At 39.1% G+C, this 24,413-nt stretch overlaps 1 protein-coding gene across 1 annotated transcript in view; it reads left to right on the top strand.

The window, feature by feature from the left end:
* Positions 1-21,325, top strand: part of FAM169A (family with sequence similarity 169 member A) — a gene marked incomplete at both ends in the record, with an annotated part of 32,001 nt that extends 10,676 nt beyond the window's left edge. The window contains 12 exons of the mRNA XM_082497995.1: positions 2,945-3,080; positions 4,536-4,635; positions 5,671-5,756; positions 7,172-7,343; positions 10,920-11,099; positions 12,514-12,642; positions 12,847-12,956; positions 16,082-16,136; positions 16,493-16,631; positions 18,799-18,964; positions 19,830-20,036; positions 20,786-21,325. Of these exons, the coding sequence (XP_082354121.1) occupies positions 2,945-3,080; positions 4,536-4,635; positions 5,671-5,756; positions 7,172-7,343; positions 10,920-11,099; positions 12,514-12,642; positions 12,847-12,956; positions 16,082-16,136; positions 16,493-16,631; positions 18,799-18,964; positions 19,830-20,036; positions 20,786-21,325 (2,020 nt within the window). The remainder of the gene's footprint in view (positions 1-2,944; positions 3,081-4,535; positions 4,636-5,670; positions 5,757-7,171; positions 7,344-10,919; positions 11,100-12,513; positions 12,643-12,846; positions 12,957-16,081; positions 16,137-16,492; positions 16,632-18,798; positions 18,965-19,829; positions 20,037-20,785) is intronic.
* Between the last annotated feature and the right edge of the window lie 3,088 nt (positions 21,326-24,413).

The raw sequence follows: 24,413 nt of genomic DNA, 5'->3' as shown, positions 1-24,413 counted from the left end.
GAACTGCCTCAATTGCACAGGAATGTGTTCATTCATCCTGTTAAATGTGTTTTTTTTGTTGGCATTCCTTGAATTAATCTCTGTTACCCTCTGGTGCTGCAGCTGTTCCTAAAAAAGGACGTGCGGTTTCTTGCGTAGTAGATTGCATAATGTTGACAAGGGGGACCATGATACAATTCCACATTAAAGCAAATGTTGCTCATGTGATTCTATGCATAGTCTTTAATACAATTATGTGAAATGATATGGTTATGAAGAGTGTAAGATTTATTTTTTCACTTGAATCATGAAAAGCATCATTTGCCTCATTTAAAAAAGTAAAATAAATTTTATTCCCTCCCAAGCACCCACTTCAAATATGCGTTTTGTACAAATGCTAGTGATGAGTTTGGTTGCTTAAGGCTACATTGCGTGTGCTTGGTCAGCCTGACTATTTGCTAACCAATTGGAGTGGTACCCCGTGAGCAGAGCATGGTCCTATGATGTGTGACAAGGATTTGACCTGACAGTTTTACAGTCATGCAGCACATAGAGGCTTAGAGCAACAAAAAGGGGCATGAGGTACTGTGTGGCAGAGACCTGTGCTGTTCCTGCTGCCTCTGCAGAGAAAAATGTGTAATGCTCTTATCAAGGAAAACAGAAAAGCTATTTTCTTCCTCTTTTTCTCTCTCCTGTACTACTTGAGACTGGCTAGATGTGGAGCCATCTGTATTTTTACTTTGTAAAGACACTGACAAACCAGTTGTGGTTTTTTGAGAGAAATGTATTATCTTATTACTATTGGAAGCCATTTGGTTTGTCTTTCGTAGGTTATTTTACTTTTCAAAATGAAGATGCTTGCATTTTGGACTGTTGAACTACTTATGCTCTGTTGTAGATCGGCATGGGACATTCTGCTTTCATCAACTGTTTAATGCTTTTAATGTAATTTGATAACTTTCTGTGTATAGTTGCTGGTTTCTTTGGGGTTCTCATGAACTTAGTGTGAAATATTTCTAATCTCATCAGCACTGAGACAAATTACATCACACAAACGTTTGAGAGCTTGTCACCTTACATGTCTAATCTGCTGCACAGTACAAATGATAGATGGTTATATAGCAAGGATGCTGAGTAGGTTTTCTTTGGTTCAGTCTTGAAGATTGCTCTGTGTTTTTTTTTTTTTTTCTGCATAACCCATTCTCGGTAAATGATATAAGATTAAAATTCAAAAGTGACTAATGTGAGTTAGGAGTGGATAAAATCAAAGTATGCTATATGAAAGTGTTAAGTATCCAAGACAGTTAAACAGAAAGGGGGTCCTTGAATGGTTTAGAGGGTAATTCAATTAATTTATTAATTAGCAGAAAAGTTTTGGGATTTTTTGCTTGTGAGCAAAGATACAATTGTTGCTTTTGTTTTCCTAGTGGTGTAGCGGTTGGAATTCAGACAATCTACTGTATTTCTTACTGCATGTTTTCTGCTTTGGTCCTGTGTTATTTTATTCTAAAAAAAATGTCAGGAATTATTACCTAGAGGCTTTCAGTTACAGTTTGTGGCTTGTTTGTCTCTGTCATGTAATAATGAAAGCTCAGCTCAATTTATCTGTTATTCTCAGAGTTATCCAAGCACTTAGGTATTTCTTTAATAGTGGAGGGGGGGTTCCCCTTTCTGTCAGTATACAGAAAATTAAATTTTGTGGTTTTCATGTGTGTATTCCCTTAAGGCAGAATTTACCTGGCCTGTTGCAGCTAACTGGGTCCCAAATACTGTTGTAGAAGCAGTGACATGTCATCTCACACTTTGCCTCTCTTCCTCTTGCAACATACTTACATCAAGCTAGTGTGTATGTGTACTACAGCATTGCTGGTGTGTTTCAGAACTGTAATATGGGTGGCTAAACCATATCTGCTAGAGATGAGGAGACCAGCAGTGGATGAACTGCTAAATTTGAAAGGAAATTGCAGTGGGGAACATGTGCGTATATCTGAATGACAGCATTCATGGAAAGCATTAGTGTTTTCATCAGCAAAAGCATTAAAGCTAGCATTTGTAAATGCCAATGAAGTCATGTCAAAGTTTGTTTTCAATTTTAACAGAAAAAAAAAAAAATCACTTTTGTAGAAGGGGGAGCCTCATCTATTTAAGTAACTTAATAGTAGTATCTTATTGCTGTTAAAGCTTTTAAAATGCAGACATTTTAATTGCTACTGGATAAGTTAAAACAAAAACTTTTGAATTTGATTTACCTGTAGAACACTGAATGGTGGATTAAAGGGAGGGGACTGGAGATAAAGGGAAAAAAAATCATTGGAAACTAGGATTTAAAATAATTAAAAAAAAAAAAAGTCTCCATGGGGAGACTAGGAATTGTAAATGCCCTACAAAAAGCTTTGTGTTTTTGAGGGTTGGGTGATGAGTTCCTGGAAGCTGAGTGAGACAGATCATGAGATCCCTGTGTTCCTCCAGAACAGGTTCTTGTGAAATTGTGGTAGCTCACACTTGCAAGAGCTTGGGTTGTAACTTGAAAGGAGCTGAGGAGTTTGTCTATAATTTTATAGACCTGGAAGAGCCTTAGGTGAAGAGCACTCAGTGGATTCCAGGAGCTCTTGTTCATCTTAATTTGACACCACTTTGACAAGGAAAACTTGAATCTAAGAGCTTTCAAGGAGCTATCTGACATGTTTGGGTCTAGGGCAATCTATGGGCTGGGCCCATCCCTTTCTGCTTATAAACAGAGATTGGGTTTGTTTATTGTTTTACAAACCGGGTGTTAATAGGCACTATCCTAATTAAATGCCTGGAGCCTTTCTCCTTTCTGGCTTGGATGTAGAGGGCTCTAGAGGGCAGTGGGAGGGAGGTGTTCAACAGTCTTAGTTATATGGTTAGTAGGAATCTGTGTGATAAACTGTGCATTGTATCTCTCAAAATACCTACAGTAATAATGTTGCTTATTTCTCAAAAGGATGTCCTTCCCTGTGGATACATTGAACGGCTACAGTCATGAGGACTTGGAGAGGTCAGCAGAGAAATACTTGGCTGACCTCCGGTATAGCAATCCAAACCATCATGAATTCTTTTCTCTGCCAGACCGCAGGAAGGTAAGAACCAGCAAATACCTTAGTCCCAGTTTTCTTGATATACTTGTAGATTTAAAAGATTTAAAATATCCGGTCCATAACTATTGAATTACGTAATTATTTTAGCAAAGCTGTTGTATTTTCCAAATTCGTGTTTGTGTTAAGCTCTACTTCTCTTTTTCATTCTGTAATTGGGTTTAAATGTGGGCATCAGTGACTATTTGCTGCTTCTAGGCAATGGATCTGTATGCATTATGTAACTTTTTAAAAAATTTAAAATTTCAACTGGTGAGTCAAACACTTCCCTAAAAAGCACTAACTCACACAGTCACAAAAATCTATCAGGGGTTCATGATTTATTGAAGCTAACTGGCTCCTTCAGTGTTCTTCATGGTTGGGTTCAGTTCTTGATCAGGAATTTTTGCTAATTTCAGAGGTGATTCCTTTCTTTTTATTCAGAAATATTCCCTGCTGTTGTTTGGAGTTCTAGCAGAGGCTGGCTGTAACACTTCGTGTTTTAAACACTTATGCCTTGCGTGATAAGCTGGTCAATGTTGGTTCTGTCTAGATGAACATTTCTATTAGAACTAGTACCAATAAAAGCAATGGTGTATAACTTTAATGAATAATAAGTGAGCTGAGAGGATTCTCTGGGGGAACAAAAGGTCAATGCTGCACATTCCTTGGCAGAAGCAGTCTTAAGTACTTTACTGCATTTCTGCAAGTGCTGTATGCCTAAATATTTGTATTAACATCCCTGTTTGTGCCATAGTATATAATAATCTTCTTAAATTGGGTAAGCAAGTCTATTTACCACTCCATTAATGTCTGTCTAGTTTTTATGCATTAATTAAATATTGAAAACATGTGAATTTAAATATCAAAACACATTTCCACAAAGGTACTCAAGTCCTGAAAGGTGGATTGATTTTTACCCTTCTCATGTTGTTTCTGAGGGGAAAGCAAGCAGACAATGTTGGAATTTCTAAAATGTGTGCAATTTAAGGGAGGAAAACCCTTTTGAATCCAGCCTTCCCACCTTAGCACATTAGGGCTCGTGTTAACAAACAGCAATTTCACTGTGCCAGTTTGTTTCTGTGCTTAGCTGCCTGCCTTGTTCTTCTGTTGGCTTTGACAGCTGCGTAGCTGGGGCAGTGAACATACTACTGGCTCTTTGCACGCCTTACTTCAGTTGTGCACATAAATGCAAATTGCTGACAGCAGAGGGCTGTGAATTACTGTAGCTAAATCTGCCAGAGCTTGAGAGTCAGAGCTGTTTGTAATGTGGTCTGTAGTTAGGAGGAAATGCCTAAAGTAAGGGCTGGGGTCTGATGCTTGTCCTTTACATTTTACAGTTAACTGTTAAGTGCTCGGTTTTCAACATTTGTCTTGCTTACCCTGCTAAACATTCTCTGTACACTTTGCTAATGTTGTTCTAGCAAGATTGTACTGAGGTATTGTACACTCTTGTTTCAGATTCCTATTAGGTTGTCAACTGTGGGCTTCGTTCCTCTTTATGGTGAAGAACAGACACACAAACTTCTTGCTTTGTTTGCACCAAGGGACTTGCTCACAGGTTTCATTTTAAGATTTTAATCTCTGTTGCTGTTTCTTTTTCTGTGACAAATTCATGTAAGCAGGCCCTTGCTCATTCCGTGATAGTGTAGCTCATAACTTTGGCACTTTTGCATTTGTTGTTCACTGTGTTCTTGTTCCCATACTATTACTTTTTTTAATTATTTTTGTTGTGGATTCATGTACACAAGTGATAGAACTTTGCACGCTATTCACAGTAGAACTGGACTCAGTTCAGAAGATAGGTGGCAAAATAACAAGGTGCTCGTCTGAATCCAAGTACATCATGTATCTCTTGATCTCCTCACCTCTCCAAAAGGAATTTATTGAGCACCCATTTATTTGCCCATGCATTTAGATGCTCGTTATTAGCAGTGATTGATCAGCATCAAGTGTAAATTTGTCCTTAGCTTTAGGTCCTAACATAGCTCTGGCTAAGGTGACATCTCACTGGTTTTGGGGTTTTTTTCCTCCCTTTTTCCCTTCCCATCCAGTCTTCCATGTTTCCTTTTCTTTCCATTTAATGCCATATATAGGATCGCCAAGTTTGCCACAAATGCCCATAGATCAAACTCTTCCTGATTGCTAGTTGCATGACCATCAGCCTTTTTACATTCATCTCCCTAGAACTTGCACAGTTTCAATATCAATATCCATTAGTGACCCAAAACTAAAGTACAAGTATGAATGAGAGTCCTCTTGGCACCCCCAGTTTTTAGTAGAAGGAGGTGCTAGAACACAGTGAAGGATAGTGCTTATGCCTGAGAAACAGTTCCTGTATGTGATACTGCACAAAATCTGCATTTGGTTTTATTGTTCTCAGTTTTCAAACATGTCTTAGACTAGGGAGCTTTGCATATGGGAGGATGTATAGCATCACATAGGGTAGTAAGAATTGCCTTAATATAGTGCCAACTGAAGATTCTTAACTTGGTTTTTACAGTGTTATTCCTAATTGTTTAGCAGCTTTAATGAATATTTTTCTTTTGGAATGGTGAGAATCACTAACTTCTTATTTCCCCTTGTTTCTTTCAAGCTGTAGCCCTGTATCTTGCTGGCCAGTGGTGGTCAATTGATGACATTTTGAGAACATCTATCCCTGCTAGACAGGGGCTTCATCAGGTAAAGCTCACCAACATTCACCTAGCAATTATTCTTATCCCTCAGGATAATGGCAAGTAATGGCAAATAGCTAGTGTGTGAGATGTTATGTTTTTTTTTCATTTCATTCAAAAATGACTTGGCTGTCTCATGTCAAAAGCAAGATCAATGGGAACAGAGGAATAGGTACTAGGGGGAAGGGAAGTTGGTTGTGAAGATAGTATCTAGAGCAAGAGTGACTCTCGTACAGCAGCTTCATATGTAAGCTATTTAGATGTTAATAATGGTAAGAGTTTCTTCTTTACTCTTTAGAGCATCCTATGTTTGATTGTATTGAAACATGTTAGTAGAGTGGTGCATTGTACCATAGCAGTACCTGTTGCTCTCATCAGGAGACTAGTAATGTAAAAATGTTGTTGGAAGCCTGTTTGATAGAGGCAACTTGGAGCTGGTGGCTTGCAGTGGCAATACATGAGGTTTGGGAAAGTTGCCTGATATCTGCTTTATTGCTCATCATTGACCTTTGTTACCTTTACTGACACCTATGTAACATGGAGGTTTGAGTGTTTTTTTCCAAAACTGGAAATCTGTATTTTTCCAGGACCGTAATTTATGTCTAGCTGCTCTTGGAATCTGGGCGCTTATCTTTGATTTTTGTATTTTTTTTAATTTACTGTAGAGAATTTGGTATGTAGCCTTGTCTTCCATGTCCTCCTTAATGGTAGGATGGTAGTTAAATCAGGAAAGCTGGATCTTTTCCAGGTAGAGTAGCTGAGACTCGGCATTGGGAAGAGAGCATGGTTCCTCTGTTCTTCCTTCACAGTGGGTAGATAGTGGTGGACTTATATTTCATATGTGAAAGAAACCCTGCAGGACAGAGAAAAGGATATTGAGTTCCTTGTTTCAGGCCACAGAAACTGTTGTAACTAGTTCTTCCACTGCATCATGTCCTGTTGTCTGCCACTCTATCAGTAGTGACTGAGTGTGCCAAGTCCTGCTACCCTGTGAGGCTCATCATTTCTCCTTTGTATGACTCCAGTTACCTGCTAGCATGGGAATTCTGAGACTGGTGTACTACTATTGTGTTTGGTGTATGTTTCTTATATCCAAAAGTACTTTTGAGTTAAAATAAAATTCCACCCACTGCCCCACTCCCCACACTTCTCAGCTTTTACCCATTGGATTAGGAGTGACACTGAAGTTGTGAAATATCCTATGCCTATGGTAGTGCTTTGTACTTAACCTATTACTATGGCTTCTGAGCATCTCCTTGCCCTCAAACAAACCTCGGAGCTTCATCCTGCTTTAGCACTTACAGCTTCTCTTGACTCCATCTGCAGCTGTGTTAACTGGTGACTTTGAAAACCAAAGTCCCTGATGTGTAAGTATTAACTAATCTGACCTCTCTTTTTAAATGTTCTTCTGTGTTTCCATAGGTGAAGTCTGTTGGAGAGAGGGTTGTTCTTTATGTTCTGAATCGAATTATCTATCGGACGCAAGAAATAGAAAAAAATGAGGTCCCATTTCTCTGTCACGGTAGCAATGACTATGCTAAGATCATGTGGAAAAAAGGAGAGGCTATTGGGTTCTATTCTGTTAAACCTGCAGGTAAAACACTTGGGTGTTGTGGGATTTGGGGATAGAGCGGGCGAGGTAGGGAGCTTATTTGAAGAATGTTGTGTTTAGTAGACTTTACAAGCCTTGTAGGCCTAGTGAGTTGGTGTTTTCCTGAAATCATAAGAGGTCAGATTGCTGTTAAAGTTTCTAGCTTAAATGCTTATGTGCTTTAGCAATCTAAGCAAGTTCTTAGATTTATTCATATTCTACAAATGTATTTAAAACTGTAGAACTGAGGTATACCCAAAAGCTTTTTTTCCTTTTTTTTTTTTTCTATAGAACAGTTATTTACAGTTGGATTGGGCTGTGCTTGTGGTTTTGATATTGCTGGTTTGGGGTTTTTTTGTGTTTTTTTTTGACCTAGCTCTGGAATGCAGAGATTCTCTTTATCTGAAGTGATTGTAGAATCAGATGTCATTATCACTGTCACGGTTTAACACCAGCTGGCAACTAGGAGCATGCAGCCGTTCCATTGCTCCTCCCTCCTGCCCCCTCTCACAGGATAGGGAGAAGAGGGAGAAAAAAAAGAGGGGAAAAAAACCCCCCACTTCATGGGTTGAGATAAAGGCAGTTTAGTAGAACAGTAACGGGAGATAAAATAATAATAATACTAGTAATAAAGGTAAACAAATATACAAATAAGTGATGCCATACAATTCCTCTCATCGCCTGATGATCAATTGCTGAGCCTGTCTTGAGCAGTGATTGTAGATTCCTGCCCCCAGCCAACCCCCATTTATATACAGAATGTAATGTCTATGGTATGGAATATTCCTTTGGCCAGCTTGTCTATGCTCCCTCTCAGCTTCTATGGAAAGATGAAGTCCTTGACTATGAATGTTACTTAGCAACAGCTAAAGCAATATGTGTTACCAACATTATTATCATGCTAAAGGCAAAACATGGCAGCTACTAGGATGAAAATTAGCTCTGTCCCAGCTGAAACCAAGATAATGACCTAAACATTGTAAAGCCTTATGGACATTATGAAGTTCAACAAGGACAAGTGTTGGCACCTGGGAAACCATAATCCAGGAGTGCAGCACAGGCTGGGATCTATGCGGCTGGGGAGCAGCTCTGTGGAAAGGGACCTCTGGGGCTCCTGGTGGACAACAAGCTCAATTATGAGTGAACAGTGTGCTGTTGCAGCAAAGAAAGCCAAGAAGATGGTGGGCTGCATCAACAAGGGCATTGCCAACAGAGAGAAGTCATTATCCCACTCTACTCAGTGCTTGGCAGGCCACACCTGGAATGCTGTGTTCAGTTTTGGTCCCTGCTATGCAAAAAAGACGTGGACAGGCCAGAGTAGGTCCAGAGAAGGGCCAAAAAGATGATCAGAGGACTGGGAAGCCTGCCATGTGAGGAAAGGCTGAGAACTGTGTTTGTTTAGCCTTGAGAAAAGCAGGATTAGGGGAGACCTTATCACCATGTTCCAGTATTTAAAGGGTGGCTACAAAGAAGTTGGAGACTCCCTTTTTACAAGGAGTCACATGGAGAAGATGGGGGGTAATGGGTACAAGTTACCCCTAGGGAGATTCTGATTGGACACAACAGGAGAATTTTCCACAATGAGAACAATCGGCCATTGGAATAATCTCCCCAAAGAAATGGTGGGTTCCCTAACATCAGTCACTTTAAGATTCAGCTGGACAGGGTGCTGGGCTGTCTTCTCTACACTGTGCTTTTGCCAAGAAAGGTTGGACCAGGTGATCCTTGAGGTCCCTTCCAATCTGGTATTCTATGATTTTATAGCATAACAGCATAGAAACTTCGTTCACAGGCATAAGATTCAGCTACACCTGGTGATAACAAAAAGATATTTCCTTTCTTCCCACACATGCATTCCCTCAGAGATTACTATTGAGCTGGCAAGTTTACATTACTAATGTTACACACTCTGTTTCTGTTTTTCTAAAACACTATAATTTCCCTTTAGTTATTTTGGAATTTATTCTGTCTTTCATTTAATGCTGAATAAAATTTAGTGTTTGGGTAGAATATTTAGCACATTGTTAGCATTTTGTAGAACATCAGTATTTGGATCAAGGAGAAAGAGTCTGGCGTTTTTGTTTCCTTTCTAGAGGGGGTTAACTAATTCAGGATTAATGATGGTACTGGAGCCTTGCTGGAGGCTTCCCCCATCTAACATATGTATATGCCTTTGCAAACTGTTAAAAATAAAATAGTAAACTGTCTGGGTCACTGACAAGATGGGAAAGCAAGCAGCTAGTTTGTTCTGATTGTTACCTTTGTGGTTTTTCTTTAAAAAAAAATGCATTGCATAGTTTGTATAAGTCTCAGCATTATTTTTAATGTCAAAATTGCTGCAGTGTGGTGGTCACAAACTAGTATGTACATTGCAATGTTTTTTGTTGTGGCCTTATAGAGCTGGAAGTTAGTAGTGGTTCTATTTTTAGCGTAGAATAGGCATGCTTCTTTATGTGGCGCTTAAGTTTTGCTATACTCATGCAATTGTATTTCTGATGATGCCCTCTCATTAATGTGTCCTGAGTTGGCAAACACTGAAGGCTTTTTAGGCATTATCAATATTTCACCCATGTTTGATTGTGTGCTGCATTCTCTGAATAAGTAGTCTACATGGAGAAAGACAGCTGTGGAAACAGGTGGTGAGCAAAGAATGGTGGAGCTTGACTGGTATCCCCAAGTAATGTAACCTCTTTGCCCATGTTTTCCTTGCTTGAAAAATGAAGATAAATATATTTATTGGTCTTAAAAGTACAAGGTTGCAAAGACTGGTTGTGTTGTATAGACAACTGTGTGCTTCTCTTTGGCCTTGTTAGAGGAAATTTTTTGGCATAGTTCACACTGACTCACAAAATGAGGGCCTGAAAATGGATTGGATAGTTAGTGAGCTATCGTAATGCCATTATATGTCATCCCTTTGTCACCACTGAGTCCATAGCTACCCTTTGAATCCCCTGATGCTGAAGTACCTATGTGTTGTGACTGACTGTTTCATCTCTGTTTAATTCAGGATAATGTGTTATTTATAGGGGAATTCCAGTGTAAAGCGTCCTAGGATATTTTCTGGTTTCACTTAAAAAGTTGGAATTATTGTTTCAGTCTTTAAGCAAGAGCTGAGTTGCAGTCTCCATGTTTGTCCTGTGGAGTGATGTACTACATAAAAGTGCAATTCAAGAATTTTATTGTCTCCTTTTTCCTCCTCCCTCTTTCAGCTTCATTTTTAGTATAGTTTTCCTGTGGAATCGCATAGTGAGATTTCAAAGTGAGCCTTTCCTCTGTATCTCTGCTATTCTTTTCTGGTACTACATATTTTTTCTGACATATTAACCTGTTAATATATCTTGGCAACATTATGAAGCTTGCCCAAAGAACCAATAAATGGCTGATAGCAATTATTTATTTTTAATGACCATTATAAATTATTTTTATAATTTTAAATGCAATTTTATATGAGTAATAATTATATAGTTGGTATAATTTTTATAAATTAAAAAAATCTTTATTTGAATATGCTAAAATCCATGCTGCAGCATGTCAATGCTGAAGTACTGATGGATATTTTTTCCCCTCCTATTATTTCAGGAAGTGCTTTTCATTCTTGTCGTGGTCAGAGTTATAAGCTGCCAGTGCTAGACACAGTGTTTGTAAGAAAAAAGCATCGTGGGAAGGACTCTGGGCTAATCATATTGGAAGATTTTGTGCAATCCTTTACTGAAGAAGCTCTTGGCCTGCGATACCCACTGTCGTCCTTCATGTACACAGGCAAGCACTTTAATTTATTCTTCTGTTCTTTGTGCTTCCTTTACATGTCTAAACGAGTGCTGTCATTCAAGTTCCATGTTTGTGGCTGCATGCTCAGTTTTTGTATTAAACGTTCTGCTCTTCAGTGAAGGTTTAAAAATTCTGATATGTTTTAAGATGGTGAAGTAGTTCCTGATTAGATTTTTTAATCCTCTGCATGAAATTAGATTATGGGATCTCTGTTGGCTTTCTGCTACTGTGAAGTTTGCCATGGTATTCCACCAAGCCTCCAGAAAGGGCTGATGTGTTTCTGTGTGTGATCTAATCTATATCTTCTTTGTAGCACCTTTTTCTTGTTTGCTCCTAAGCCCCGTAAGGTTATTTAATTCATGCTTTCTCAGAACTTCTGGTCAAATGGACATACTAGGCTATGTTTTAACTTGGGTATACGAATGCACAGTTCTAATGTGTAAGGAAAACACATCTCTTCCATTAGCAACGCAAGAAGGTTATGTCATCTAGGAAATGACACATTCTGGAAACAGTTGCTCAGGACTATGTTCAAGCAAGAAGCACATTTCCTTCGCCCTGTTTCTCAAGGCTTGTCTTAACTCTTAGGGCATCTGCCAGGCTTCTTCCTAGGAACGCTTTCATCTGGTCTTCTTAGCAACTGGAAATTTTCTGCTTTTCCAAGTACCACTGTCTGTTGTTGGACCTGACTAGACCTGGTTAGGCTTCAAGTAGCAAACTGAGCAGAATTTAATGACTAATACATTTCCCTGGTAAAGGGATCTTGTCCACTGAGATTATGGATCAATAGTAAATCATGTAAAAAACGGTAGTTTTCTTGGTAGCTACTACAGAATAATGTCAAAGCATGCCTCTCTTCATGAATGTTTAGTACATGTATTGGGAGAAGAGAGGTGGAGAGACAGCAGAGAAGAAAATATTCCAGAAGTGAGCAGTAAGTGGATCACAAACCATGCAATGATAACGTGTTTGCATTCTCAGTGCACTTTTTACGAGTGTGTACAACAACATGGAGTGGCAAAAATCATTTGACTATATCCTCTGCCTGAGGGCCCTTCCATCCTGCCTTGGGTCTTGTGATTGGCAAGGGACAGTGACCAGTGAAGTTGTAAAACTCAAATGAGCGCTTAGTGAAGCAGAGAATCCCATCCATCTTTGTTTGCAGTTTAAGGTAATAATGGAAAGTGTTTAAACTTGAGGAAAGGATTTATTGAGGAGGACGAGTAGGGTAAAGCAATATTATGTTTTTATCAGACGTAACTGTTTTGTTGAACAGTTCTTTCTGTGGTGGTTTGTGTGTGATAGAGGATTGCAAATTAATTCGATTTCAGATAACCTTTAAACACTGAGGCACAGCCAAGTATATAGTATATATAATATAGTGTGTTTTCTTATGTTTGTTCAGCTTGTAAGCAATATCTTGAGAAGTATGCTGTGGAGTCTAAACTTCTGTGGGAAGTGGAGGGACCAGGATATTGGTTCCAGAGAACAAATATTTTGGCTATGTTGCAAAGGGAAAAGCTCAAAATTGCAGGTATGGATGCTTTTTTGGTTGTTTTCTGGCACTTTGTGAAAGGTGAAAAAACACTCTAAAAGTTCAACAGTGACTTCTGTGAATGCTGCCCATGGAAACTATTTTTCCTGAGATGTGTGAGATTGTATTTGGAATGGTTAATTGTTATATAAAGGTATTAAAATTTGATTCAGTTCCCCTGTTTCCTCTTTTAAATCTTAACAGCAGAAGCCTTGCAGAAGGAGAAGACTTTTGAAGCAGAGGATCATTTTTCTCAGTCTACAACAGTATCTGAAGCAACTGAAGAGGAGACTCAGCTAAAAACACAGCCCAGTGTAGGTACACAGACTGTCATCCATACATTACTGTGTTCAGGTTTGGGCCCCTCACTACAAGAAAGACATGGAGGTGCTAGAGCATGTCCAAAGAAGAGCAAAGAAGCTGGTGAAGGGTCTAGAGCACAAGTCTTATGAGGAGCGGCTGAGGGAACTGGAAAACTTTATTGCTCTCTACAACTACCTGAAACAAGGTTGTAGAGAGGTGGGGGTCATTCTCTTTCCCCAAGTAACAAGCAATAGGACAAGAGGAAATGGCCTCAAGTTGCACTAGGGGAGGTTTAGATTGGATATAAGGAATATTGTCTTCACCAAAAGGGTTGTCAAGCACTGGAACAAGTTGCCCAGGGAAGTGGTTGAGTCACCATCCCTGGAGGTATTTAAAAGATGTAGACGTGGTGCTTAGGGACATGGTTTAGTGGCAGATTTAGCAGTGCTAGGTTTACGGTTGGACTTGATCTTAAAGGTCTTTTCCAACCTAAACAATTCTATAATTAAAAAGGCTTGAGAGCTTTTATATAATGTGTCTTGTCCTGTTCTTCTGCCTTTAATTACCTGTTGTTTATGTTAGGTAAATATTATAAATTTCTATGAAGAATACATTTCTGATCTTAAGTTAAAAATTTCAGCACATTTGTAAGTTTGATCAATGGTATGTCATGCGTGCTTGATATTTCTATTTCAAGTTCTCAAAGAACAGTCCTGGATTATGCAGAGAGCTTGTACTTTCTGTATCTCTTGCAGCCAGTCTGACAGAACCCATGGCTTTTACCAGAAAGTGGTTTGGTTTTTTTTGATAGCTTTGTTACTAAAAAGAACCAAAGTATGATAAATGCTTTTTGTCCATCTCATTATAATTGAATTGGCTTAAGTCTGCACTTACATATATATGGCAAATGCTTTTGTTACTTTTTTGGGTGGATGTTATTCTACCCACTGATGTAACACCAATGACTAAGCTGGGGTTAAAAATACCACTTTTTTATTTTTCTTTTTTTGCAGGGTGGTGGGGTGTTCCAGTGAATATGGAGGGTCTGTGGCACAGCTGTCAGGTCTATAGTTTGAGCTGTGTACTAACAGCTTGGAGAAGGGGCAGTATTTCAACTGGCTCTGAGATTAAACTGTCTAGAAACGCTGTTGAACAGTAGAGTAATTGTTAGAGTGGACAGAATGAGGAAACGTGTTTGTAGGAGCACCCAGGCACATCGCAGTTCAATACAATGGAAAGCGTTCAGTTAGCATTGAGTCATACATTGTTCATATACAAGGACTGCAGCTTTCTTTGTAGGTATTTGAAGTATCAGTGAGATTTCAGCTACATATGGGTGTGTGGTTGTGAATATATTTGTGTCTTTGAATATTATGAAGCTGTTCCTCTACCTCATTTGTGTTCTGAGCCCACACAGAATGTGCTTGAGAATAACCGGTAGCTCCAAATACAGCGAGCATGGGTTTGTGTGCTTCAGGTCTGTCTGTAGTATTGGTATGACCATGTTTCCATGGAAGTCAATGCTTTAATTAAAAATAGGAAATAACGGCTGAGTTGATACACTCAGCTGTTAGTATCCAAACTTTAGATTTGAAATATAAGTGAAATACCCCTTTTCCAGTTGAGAAAATTACAATTTCCCAAAGCAAAACTGACAGCAGTGATGTTTTTAGTCTCTAAATGAACAGAAACAACAATTCCTAGTTGATTTTCATTTGTAACAGTGTCTTGAGTGTCATCACTGAGTTCTAGATTCAGATTCCAATAACGATCATATCAGCACAATGATCTAAAAAGTGTATGTTTTGGTTTGTATATGGATGTTTGTAGAACTATATGGATGTACTTGTAGAAGATAGCAGAGGAATGGTACTTCACATGATTTTTGTTGCTGTGAGTTAAGAACTCAAGCCTTGTCTCTTGCCCTTTTCTGGAACAGGAAGATGGTGCATCAAAGTGCTCCAACTCCTCATTGCTTGGTAGAATTGCTGGTAGCTCTCTTCTTGGCACCTGCACTATCTATAAGCAGTTCTGCAATGCTCTGAAAACTATTGGACCACCAAACAAAATAAAACACCCTACCTTCCCCCAAACCAGGGAAAAACATTTCCCAACTTTCACTTTCACCTTTCATGTAATGCTCCCCATTTTGTATGTTTTGATGCTAGAATAACTTGTCATTAGTCTACAAATTCTTATTTATTTAAAAGTCACTTGAAACTATTACTTGCAGCAGAATTCTAGATAAGGACACTTTTTGCTGGCCTTCTTGGGTAATACTGGAAGTGAGGCTGGAAAGGTGGCAAAACATCTGGATGCTGGTTACTGCCAGTTCTAGATTACTTCCAACAGCTAAGAAAGAGAAATGTGCATAACTTCATTTTGAAGTGTGCAGCTTGTACCCACTTCAGAGTATCAAGTGCTTGACCACTGAGTCCTTAGCTAACTTCAAAAAAAAAAAAAAAAAGGAAATATTGGGATGGTGGGGAAGAACAAGAAGCAAAAGAGCTCTAGAAGAGGGAACTCTAACATAAGCAGCCTCTTGTGCTGACTCTACGTGTAACCTGTGTTACTGCTGAATCGTTAAGTTCTGTTTTTTCTTGTCTGATCTCTTTTTTTTTTTTTCACATGGGCTGCCATATTCTGTTGCACACCACAATAAAAATAAGACTAGAAAATAGAATACGAATTTAAAAATAAAACTTTCCTGTTAAATTTTGTCAGCTATTGTAGTGTAGTCCCTTGGGTTTATACAGAAAAGGGAAACAAAAAAAAGGAAATTCTAGGGTTTCATTTATGTGGACACCTATTATAAACTGAATGGTTAGGAAAAAAAATCGGTAGTGTTTATAATGACAGGTTACTTGCAAGTCTGATGTACTGTGGGGAGGCCAGAAAAAAAATGCAGAAAAATATTCATCCTTGTAACAAAATAATAATTAAAAAATCTATTGAAAGATAAGATACATACATGTAAGTATCGTAAATCAAGAACGATTGTAACTGCTCTTCCTTCCATAGGCTTATTACTTTGAAATAGTGCTTTAGGAAGATGCAGCCACAGATAAGGAGATGAAGGTGTTTCAGTCAATTCAGAAGTTTTTGGAATAATATTAGCTTTGCTTTTGCTTTACAGGCTGACTCTCAAAAAGGTAAAGAATCAATAGAAGTCTGTGCAAGCACATCTAAAGGTAAAAGCAACCTTGATTATCAGTATTGCAATTACTGTGGATTAATAGGTTAGCAGTCTCTTACTGCTTTCAATCTTACCATATTCATCTGCAAAGTGTATAAAAAACCATGCCTTCCTCTAAGGTGCTGAGGCTCAACTCACAAATCTTTTAGAGGACTTCAGATAAAATCGTTAGGAGTCTTGATAAAGATATTGTGCATGTGTGTTCAGAAAAAAAAAAGTACCACAGTGAAATGTTGTTTTACTTGCACTCAGTTGCTTTAATGAAATACTAGGGGGGGAAATTGTATGCAAATTTTAGACTGCATTTGTTCACTTGCATTTGTTTTGTTGTTTTGGTTTATTTTTCCTAAGACCTGAACATGATTCCTGTTTCCGTTTGGACACGAAGCAGTCACTTAAAACGCCCCAGGATAAGAAAAAATAGCCAGGAATCTCAATCAGAAACTTCCCAAGGCTTTGAGGAAGATGCTCTTCATGTGTCAGAAAGCAGGTAGAGGAGCCCATATTTTACTGATTTTTTTTTTTTTATTATTTTATTTTTTTTTTTTACTTTGTTGTTTGGGAAGTCACAAACTACATCAGTGTCTCATAGTGTGCTACTGGGTATTTCTTTTCCTTTCTTCCTACTTTATTTGTTTGATATTAAAATTACTAAAAATGAAGCCTGATGTGAGAAAGAAAATTGGGACATTGCCTGAAGAGTGGTTGCACCAATAGGTAGCATTTCTGAAACCTCCGCAGATACTGGAAATAACAGTAAGAAAACAATGAGGGCTGAGGGTGTTCTGTTATAACTGAATCTACATGAAGGTAAAAAAATCTGTAGTCACAGTTTCTTGTGACAATATAACTGGACGTGTATCAACAATGCTATGGGTTATCTTTTGGAGCGGTGTCCCTTCCTGACCTTTTGTTATAGTGGCATATTGCCGTAAAATAAATTCTGGCTGTTTTAGTTTGGGAGCTGCTTACTGCTTGTCACTTAACAAAAGAGTTATAGGGAGCCACCGGTTTTCAAAGTAAAGCCCTTTGTTTAGACAAATTCTGATTTAAAACAGTCATAATCCCAACTTGTATCCCGGGAAAAAAGAGTAGTTTCAGTTCAAAGGATGTTATCCTGTGTAGTAATTGTCAAATGGGGATGTGAAGAATTGTGCCACTTGTGTGCCATAACAATTCATACAAGGCAGGGCCTGAAGCACTAATTTGCACTGGCTTCCATCCAGAAAGCAGAACTGTGGCTATTTAAAATAAAGAAATAAATGGCTCCTTCCTCCCCTTTACTGTGTGTGAGTATATGCATGCTTAAAGACACACACTGCCCAGTCTCTCCGACCCCGTGTCTCTCCCTCTCTCATTGTCTTCCAAAAAACCCATTGCAACCCCAAAATCCTCTGTGAAGAACTGAAGATAACCTGATTATTTTTCTAGGAAATCCCTCAAACTTGTTCCATTAGGTTTCTTTAAACAAAATTAGTTGTGTGGGTTTGTTTTGTTTGTTTGTTTTTTCATGTGAAGCTGAGGTCTTCAACTTAAACACAAAAATTAGGCTGCATCTAGCTACTCAGTGGAACTACAAAGATAGAGCACTGCAGTCCTGCACTGCCAGTGTGCGGCCCTAAGCTGGTTCAGACAGGCCAAAGGGCATGGTTTGATGCTGCTACAGGTTGAGAAATTCTTTGCCCTGTTACTACTAATAATTGGCTGGTTGGTATGTGAGAGGACAAGCCAGTTATTGAATGTCAGTATTTTGGGCCTTGCAAAATGAAGGCAACAAAGGTGCCACTGCTACTTTGAACAAGATGTGTAACGTGTGTTTGTGAGCAGAGGGGAATCCTGATAGCAGCAGGGCAGTATATCAGCTTGGGTTCTCTCTTTCCATGCACATTAGCAAATGCAGCAGGGTCTTCTGTCAGGGACTTTCTCCTATGGTGTGCCTTCATTTCAAGACTAGCACCTGGAATAAAACACTCCAATACTGCCTTTACTATGAGATTGTGAAGCAGTCTCTTGCAAATCTATTGCACGTACTTTTTTCTTTGCTTGTATGTAATACTTCAGTTCATCTGAGTTTTATCATCTCAAAAATGAGAACTGAATGTTTGAGATAGTGTTACTACCCATCAGGTGCATCAGAGCTTAATTTAATCTCTAGCTGATTGAATCTTCTTCAGCCATGATGTGTTCATTGCCTTGAGTTCTTTTCCAGTCATGGTCTTTTGTAGTATATGTATATTCAGTGATTAAACAACATATTTGCTTTTATAATTCCATAATTTTAAAATGTTTCTACAGTGGGGGTTGGAGAAGTTGCTTCCTTTCTCACTTCCTTTGGCTTTCAAATATGTAACGGATTGCTGCTTTCTACATTTAAAATGACAAACACATTTCTAACTTTTATTCCCATAAAATGAAAGTGAGATAGATGTCTTCATTTTATAATTGCCAAAGCAATTTTTTTTGTAGTTGATGGGATTTTTTTCCTGATGAGGAGTTAGCCATTTTCAGATGTATTTAGTTTTCTGGATTCTTATTTCTTATGGCAAGCATTTGATGCAGCATTTTATAATTGGTCATGAAAGAATTTTCCTGCTGAGATCATTGAAATTATATATTAATCGAAAAGATGAAAGGATATATCTTGATACTTGCTGCAGGCTGGAACTTCCTGCCCACACATCTGAAAGCTCTGAAGACTTAGTAGAAGTACCTAAGGAGAATACTGTGGAGAAGGATGAGGAAATGATTGTTGAAGATGAAGGCCAGTCTGTATTGGAAGCAGAGCTACATGTATCACCCCCTGAGAAACAGAGTGAGAAGGAGGTGAGCTGGATGTGATAGTGATAGTGGATAAGTTTGAAATACAACTATGGTTTCTGTTAAATATGGCCCATGCTGCCTTGATCCATATGACTATCAACTCAATAATCTTTTTCTTTTTTTTTGTACTGATGCTTCATTGAGAAGTATATCTGAGAAGCTAAGGCTAGTATAGAACTAGTTTCGGGAACATTCCATTATACTTATTGTGAACAATAGGCTTCATAGGATCTTCAGTAAGGTGAATTTGTAGCTTGTCTACCAACCTAATTTTCTTAATTGATTTATCCTACTCACATGCTCCAGAGAACTGGAGTAAGGTAAAGATCTGATCCAGTATCTCTAATTTTAAAGAAAAAAGTTTATTTGAAGAAGCCAAGAGCTGGTATGCTTCAGTGACTACTGCTGGCTCTTCTTACTTCTCCACTTAAAGCTTGCTTTGATGTTTAAATCCAGCTTTTATCCACAACTTGTTAACAGCCTGAATTTAAATCTGTGAGTACCTTTTGTGCCTAGTGATGCCTCCAGGGTTTTATGTTCTTACTGATAGGTGAGAAAGTGGATCTTGCACTATGTTGGGGTCAAGGAATGACTGCAGCATGTATGCTTGTGAGATGCGTAAGAACTTCTTGGCTGGGGTCCTAATTGTGTAAGCTGTGGTCAGAAATTTAGTGCAGGTGGCAACACCAAACTAATACGCTGGGTAAGTTAGCTACTCTGCACTAAGCTCTGCCTTCTGAGGACACATTTCTGGGTACCCAAGCTATCTGCTTCTCACATTAAGCTGCCAATTTAGATCACAAATACACCCACTAGTGCTGGGGAACAATCGCTGGGCATAATCTTGACTTAGAAATGTGATTTTTAGGAAACTCCATCAGAATCTCTTAATGGTGAGGTAACAGAAGAAACTGGTAAGACCTCACTTATGGCTGAAGAGGAAACAGCAAATGAAGTTGTAAGTGGTGAATTAAAGTTGCAGTCTGAGAGTCAAGGAGAAGAGCCTTTAACACTGTTTTTGCCGGAGGCTCAAGGATTAATGGAACAACCTTCAGAAGACACTGTATCAGAAAAGGTGAGAGAATTGAAACAAAATGTGGTCATCTTTCCTTCAGAGTGTACCTATCTTGTTTTTTTTTACTTTTTGTTAAGTAACAGATAGAAAGTAGCCCCTACCACCATATTAAATTCTCGGGAGAAGCAATTATTAGGCCAGATGATGTAAGTCCATAAACAGAATATAGTAATGTTTCTGTTTTAATTAACAAAAGGGGAGTATATATATTCATGTGATACTAAAAAGAAGGATATGTTGCTCCAGTTTGGCTTGGCAGTTAATGAAACAGATGTTTCTAACTAAAATACTAGTTGGATATGAGTGAAAAGCCACATCCCTATTTTGTCTAGTAATTCTTCCCTGATGAAGGGTAGAAGCAATTAATTACTGGTAAAATACCCATGGATTTTACTGGGTTTTGTTTATAGTGCAAAAGCAGATTGTTCTATGTGACCAAAATGATAATTGTTTGTCTTTTTCCCTGGGTTTAATTTCAGAATGTTTTTACTGTATCTGAATAATCATTTGAGTAATTTGAATTTGAAAACAGGAGAGCAACTCTGGGTTATCAAATGCAGTTCACAAAATAGTCTTGTGCAAAAAGGAGGAAAAGACTGGTTTGCTGACTGTACATGTAGTACTAAAAACTGCTGATTGCCAAAATATCCTCCAAGGTTGCTAGCTAGGGGCTAGTAGTTGTTCAGCCTCTTGTATCTTCAACTGATTGTCCCTTTGGTTGTTTTGGCACCCTTCCCCTCCCCCCACAGGTTTTAAATGCAAATGATTCAGAAGTGACTGAAGAAAGTACGTCAGTGGAGAAGTTCACTGAAGAACAGCAAGAATCTGACAAGACCATCACTGAAAAGGCAGCTGCTTCAGCATCTAAGGAGGAGCCCTCTGACAATGGCCTGCCCAACTCTGTGGTAAATGAAGCAGCAGAAGAATCTGTTTCTGAAAATGTATTGTCTAAACCAGCTTCCTCATTGGAAGATCAAAATGAGGAAGCAGGGCACAACTCACAGGAGGCTTCTGTTGCCTTGAGTCAGAGCTCTTTGATAGTGGTTGAACTTGAGGGTGTTTCTTTTCAGCAGCCTTCTGGACAGGAAGGACAGAAGAACCAGTTGGAAGAGCACTCAGAAGAGTCTGCTGAGCAAACAGATCAGTACGTGCAGACAGTAGCGGAGCGGGCTGCTGACAGCAGCTCTGAGGAAGCAGAAATTGAGGTACCCGTTGTAGACCGGAGAAACTTGCGAAGAAAGTCCAAAGGCTACAAAGGTCCACCCAAGAAAAAAGGAAAGCCAGCTTAAAAATGAAATACTGATTGTTAATTCATCTATTTATAAGAAAGTTATTATCTTACATAAAACACTAGGGTGTAACTAAACAATCTGGGACACAGGACACATGGGTTTAAAATGCTGGGTTGGACTTCCTCTTGGGATCCATCACCTTTCCTCAAGTTTTCTTAAATTTTTAACCAGTAGACATTGAACTTTATCAGGGTATGAAAGTAAACAGCCAGTCTCTTCCTTTTATAAATGATACATGCTGTATAAATACAGTTGCAGTAGCAAGGGAACAGTTTGCATATTTGAGGTGGCAGTTGTGGAAGAAAAATGCAGCATGAAATCCTGACCCTTTCGAGGTCCCTTAAATTCCCATAGACTTCCATGAGGCCAGACATCACTTTAGCACTTTTTTTTTTAGTAACTTTGTGTTCTCTACTGTGGAGAGAAGCAGAACAAGAAAAAATTCTTCCTCGTTTCTTGTTCCCTCCCTGTAGATTTTCCCAGATGAGATTAAAATAATGTAAGATTCTCAAAATACACAAGAAGGTATAACTCAGGAGACCAAAACAACATAAGCGGCATCTGTCTTTCATAGAATCAGTTGAAAACAGCCAAGTGAGTAGAAGCATGGTCAGCACAGTATCTGCCATAGTGAACTCTGATAATGAAGTTCTTTACGTGAAGATTGAGATGTCTATACAGTAAACTGTAGATTCCAAAGCAACCATCTCAGTAAGCCTGTTTTTCTGGAGTGTATGGAATGTAAACTTTGGCGCATATACAGAAGTCTTTGAACTGCCTTCCTAGCTACTTGCATGTGTTGAGTGGATACTTGATTACCTGTTACATTACAGGAAAAGGATATGACAACTTTTGATCTTGTTTTTGGTCTGAATGGAAAGTCGTGCTTTGTGTTTTCCAAATACTTGGCTGGTGCTGTGGGGTAACTGTTAAAATGTTGTGTCTGCCAGGTGTGTGGCTCCTGTGAGTGCTGGCATTTCAGGTGGTTGTGACAGTCATTAGTGCATGTACTAGTGGGTTTCAGCAAATGCTTGTTTGCCAGACTTCCCTGCCTTCAGGAGTTAGCAGGTAATTGCTTTCAAATACTTCTAATTCCCACTTTCTTTTTCTAATTTGGGTGTAATCCCTGGGATGATAGCTTCCCAGTTCATAGCTTTTATTAAAAACAGCAACCAAACTTTGCTGTATGAAAACAGAAATAAAAACAGGCTTTTCATGCATTTTTCCCTTCAGTGGTTCTCCTGGCAAACGATATATTTTATTTAATTTGGCACACACACAGTAAGTTACTCCTCAGTTTGCTATGTGTTTCTTTACATAAATGAAGCTTCTCTCATAATGGGTTAAAAACAGAGGAATAAGAAAGAACAATGGTTCTAATAACAGGAAATCACACCACTATTTGTCCTGCTATATGCCTTTTCTAAGATGAGTGAACTAGTCTCCCACAGTGTCTCAAAACCAGAGGTATCTAGAAATTGCTGCTCAGGACTTCTGAGTACAGGGTTTTCTTGAGTAGTTGCAATGCTGTCTTTTATCCCTCTATGAAGCTAATGTAAGAATCTGGTTTTGAATTTTACGCTTTCACAGTTTAACTGTATTTATAAAAAATTTTAACTGTATAAGATCCATTCGTACTACTTTCAGCTGATGAAGTACCATGCTCCTTTTCAATCTGTTAAGAGCAGTTTACAAATAAAAAAAAAAGGCAGTTAAGAAATGTGTGTTACCTAAAATTCAGATTAGGGTACATTGGATTACTGAGTTAAATCTGGTTTTCTTGAACTATTGCACATAGCTGTAACTTCCTACCAATATAGATACAAGTACTCCTTATGAGCCCCATGACTGATAAATGTACAACTTTCATGATTGATTGTAAGCATATTCAAGTGAACCTTAAGCATTTCGAAAACTAATCAAGCATTTTCTATAAAGCATATGAGACAAAACTTTTGTTATCTTCTGTGTGGCTTCTCTTTTACTGCTAAGATTTCTTGGGGGGGGGGGAAAAAAAGGCTAGAAAACACTGCATTGCTAAGAATTTGGGATTTGTGAGGGCTGGTGGCTTAAGAAAAAGGGCAGTTGAATACAGTATATTCACAGAATGGTCAGGGTTGGAAGGGACCTCTGGAGATAATCTAGTCCAACCCCCCCGCCAGAGCAGGGTCACCTACAGCAGGTTGCACAGGATGACGTCCAGGTGGGTTTTGAATGTCTCCAGAGTGGGAGACTCCACAACCTCTCTGGGCAGCCTGTTCCGGTTCTCTGCCACACTCAAAGCTAAAGAAGTTCCTCCTCATGGTGAGATGGAATTTCCTATGCTCAAGTTTGTGCCCGTTACCTCTTGTCCTATCCCTGGGCACCACTGAAAAAAGACTCCTCCCATCCCCCTGGCATTCTCCCTTTAAGTATTTATAAGCATTAATAAGATCCCCCCCTCAATCTTCTTTTCTCTAGACTAAAAAGACCCAAGTCTCTCAGCCTTTCCTCGTAGGAGAGATGTTCTAATCCCCTAACCATCTTTGTAGCCCTTTGCTGGACCCTCTCCAGCAGATCCCTGTCTTTCTCGAACTGGGGAGCCCAGAACTGGACACAGTACTCCAGATGTGGCCTCACCAGGGCAGAGTAGAGGAGGAGGATGACCTCCCTCGACCTGCTGGCCACATTCTTCTTGATGCACTCCAGGATGCCATTTGCGTTCTTGGCCACCAGGGCACACTGCTGGCTCATGGTCATCTTGTTGTCCACCAGGACTCCCAGGTCCCTTTCCACAGAGCTGCTCTCCAGGAGGTCAGCCCCCAACCTGTACTGATGTATGGGGTTATTCCTCCCCAGGTGTAGTACCCTACACTTGCCCTTGTTGAATTTCATAAGGTTTCTTTCTGCCCAATTCTCCAGCCTGTCCAGGTCATGCTGAGTGGCAGCACAGCCTTCTGGTGTGTCAGCCACCCCTCCCAGTTTTGTGTCACCAGCAAACGTGCTGATAGCACGATCTATCCTTTCATCGAGGTCATTGATGAATATATTGAACAGGACTAGACCCAGTACTGACCCCTGGGGAACACCACTTGTTACTGACCTC

Source organism: Vanellus vanellus (assembly GCF_965231255.1).
Source record: "Vanellus vanellus genome assembly, chromosome: Z".
In the NCBI taxonomy this organism is placed as follows: Eukaryota; Metazoa; Chordata; class Aves; order Charadriiformes; family Charadriidae; genus Vanellus; species Vanellus vanellus.
Note: the sequence above shows the minus strand (reverse complement) of the source record. Positions and strands in the feature narration are given on the sequence as shown.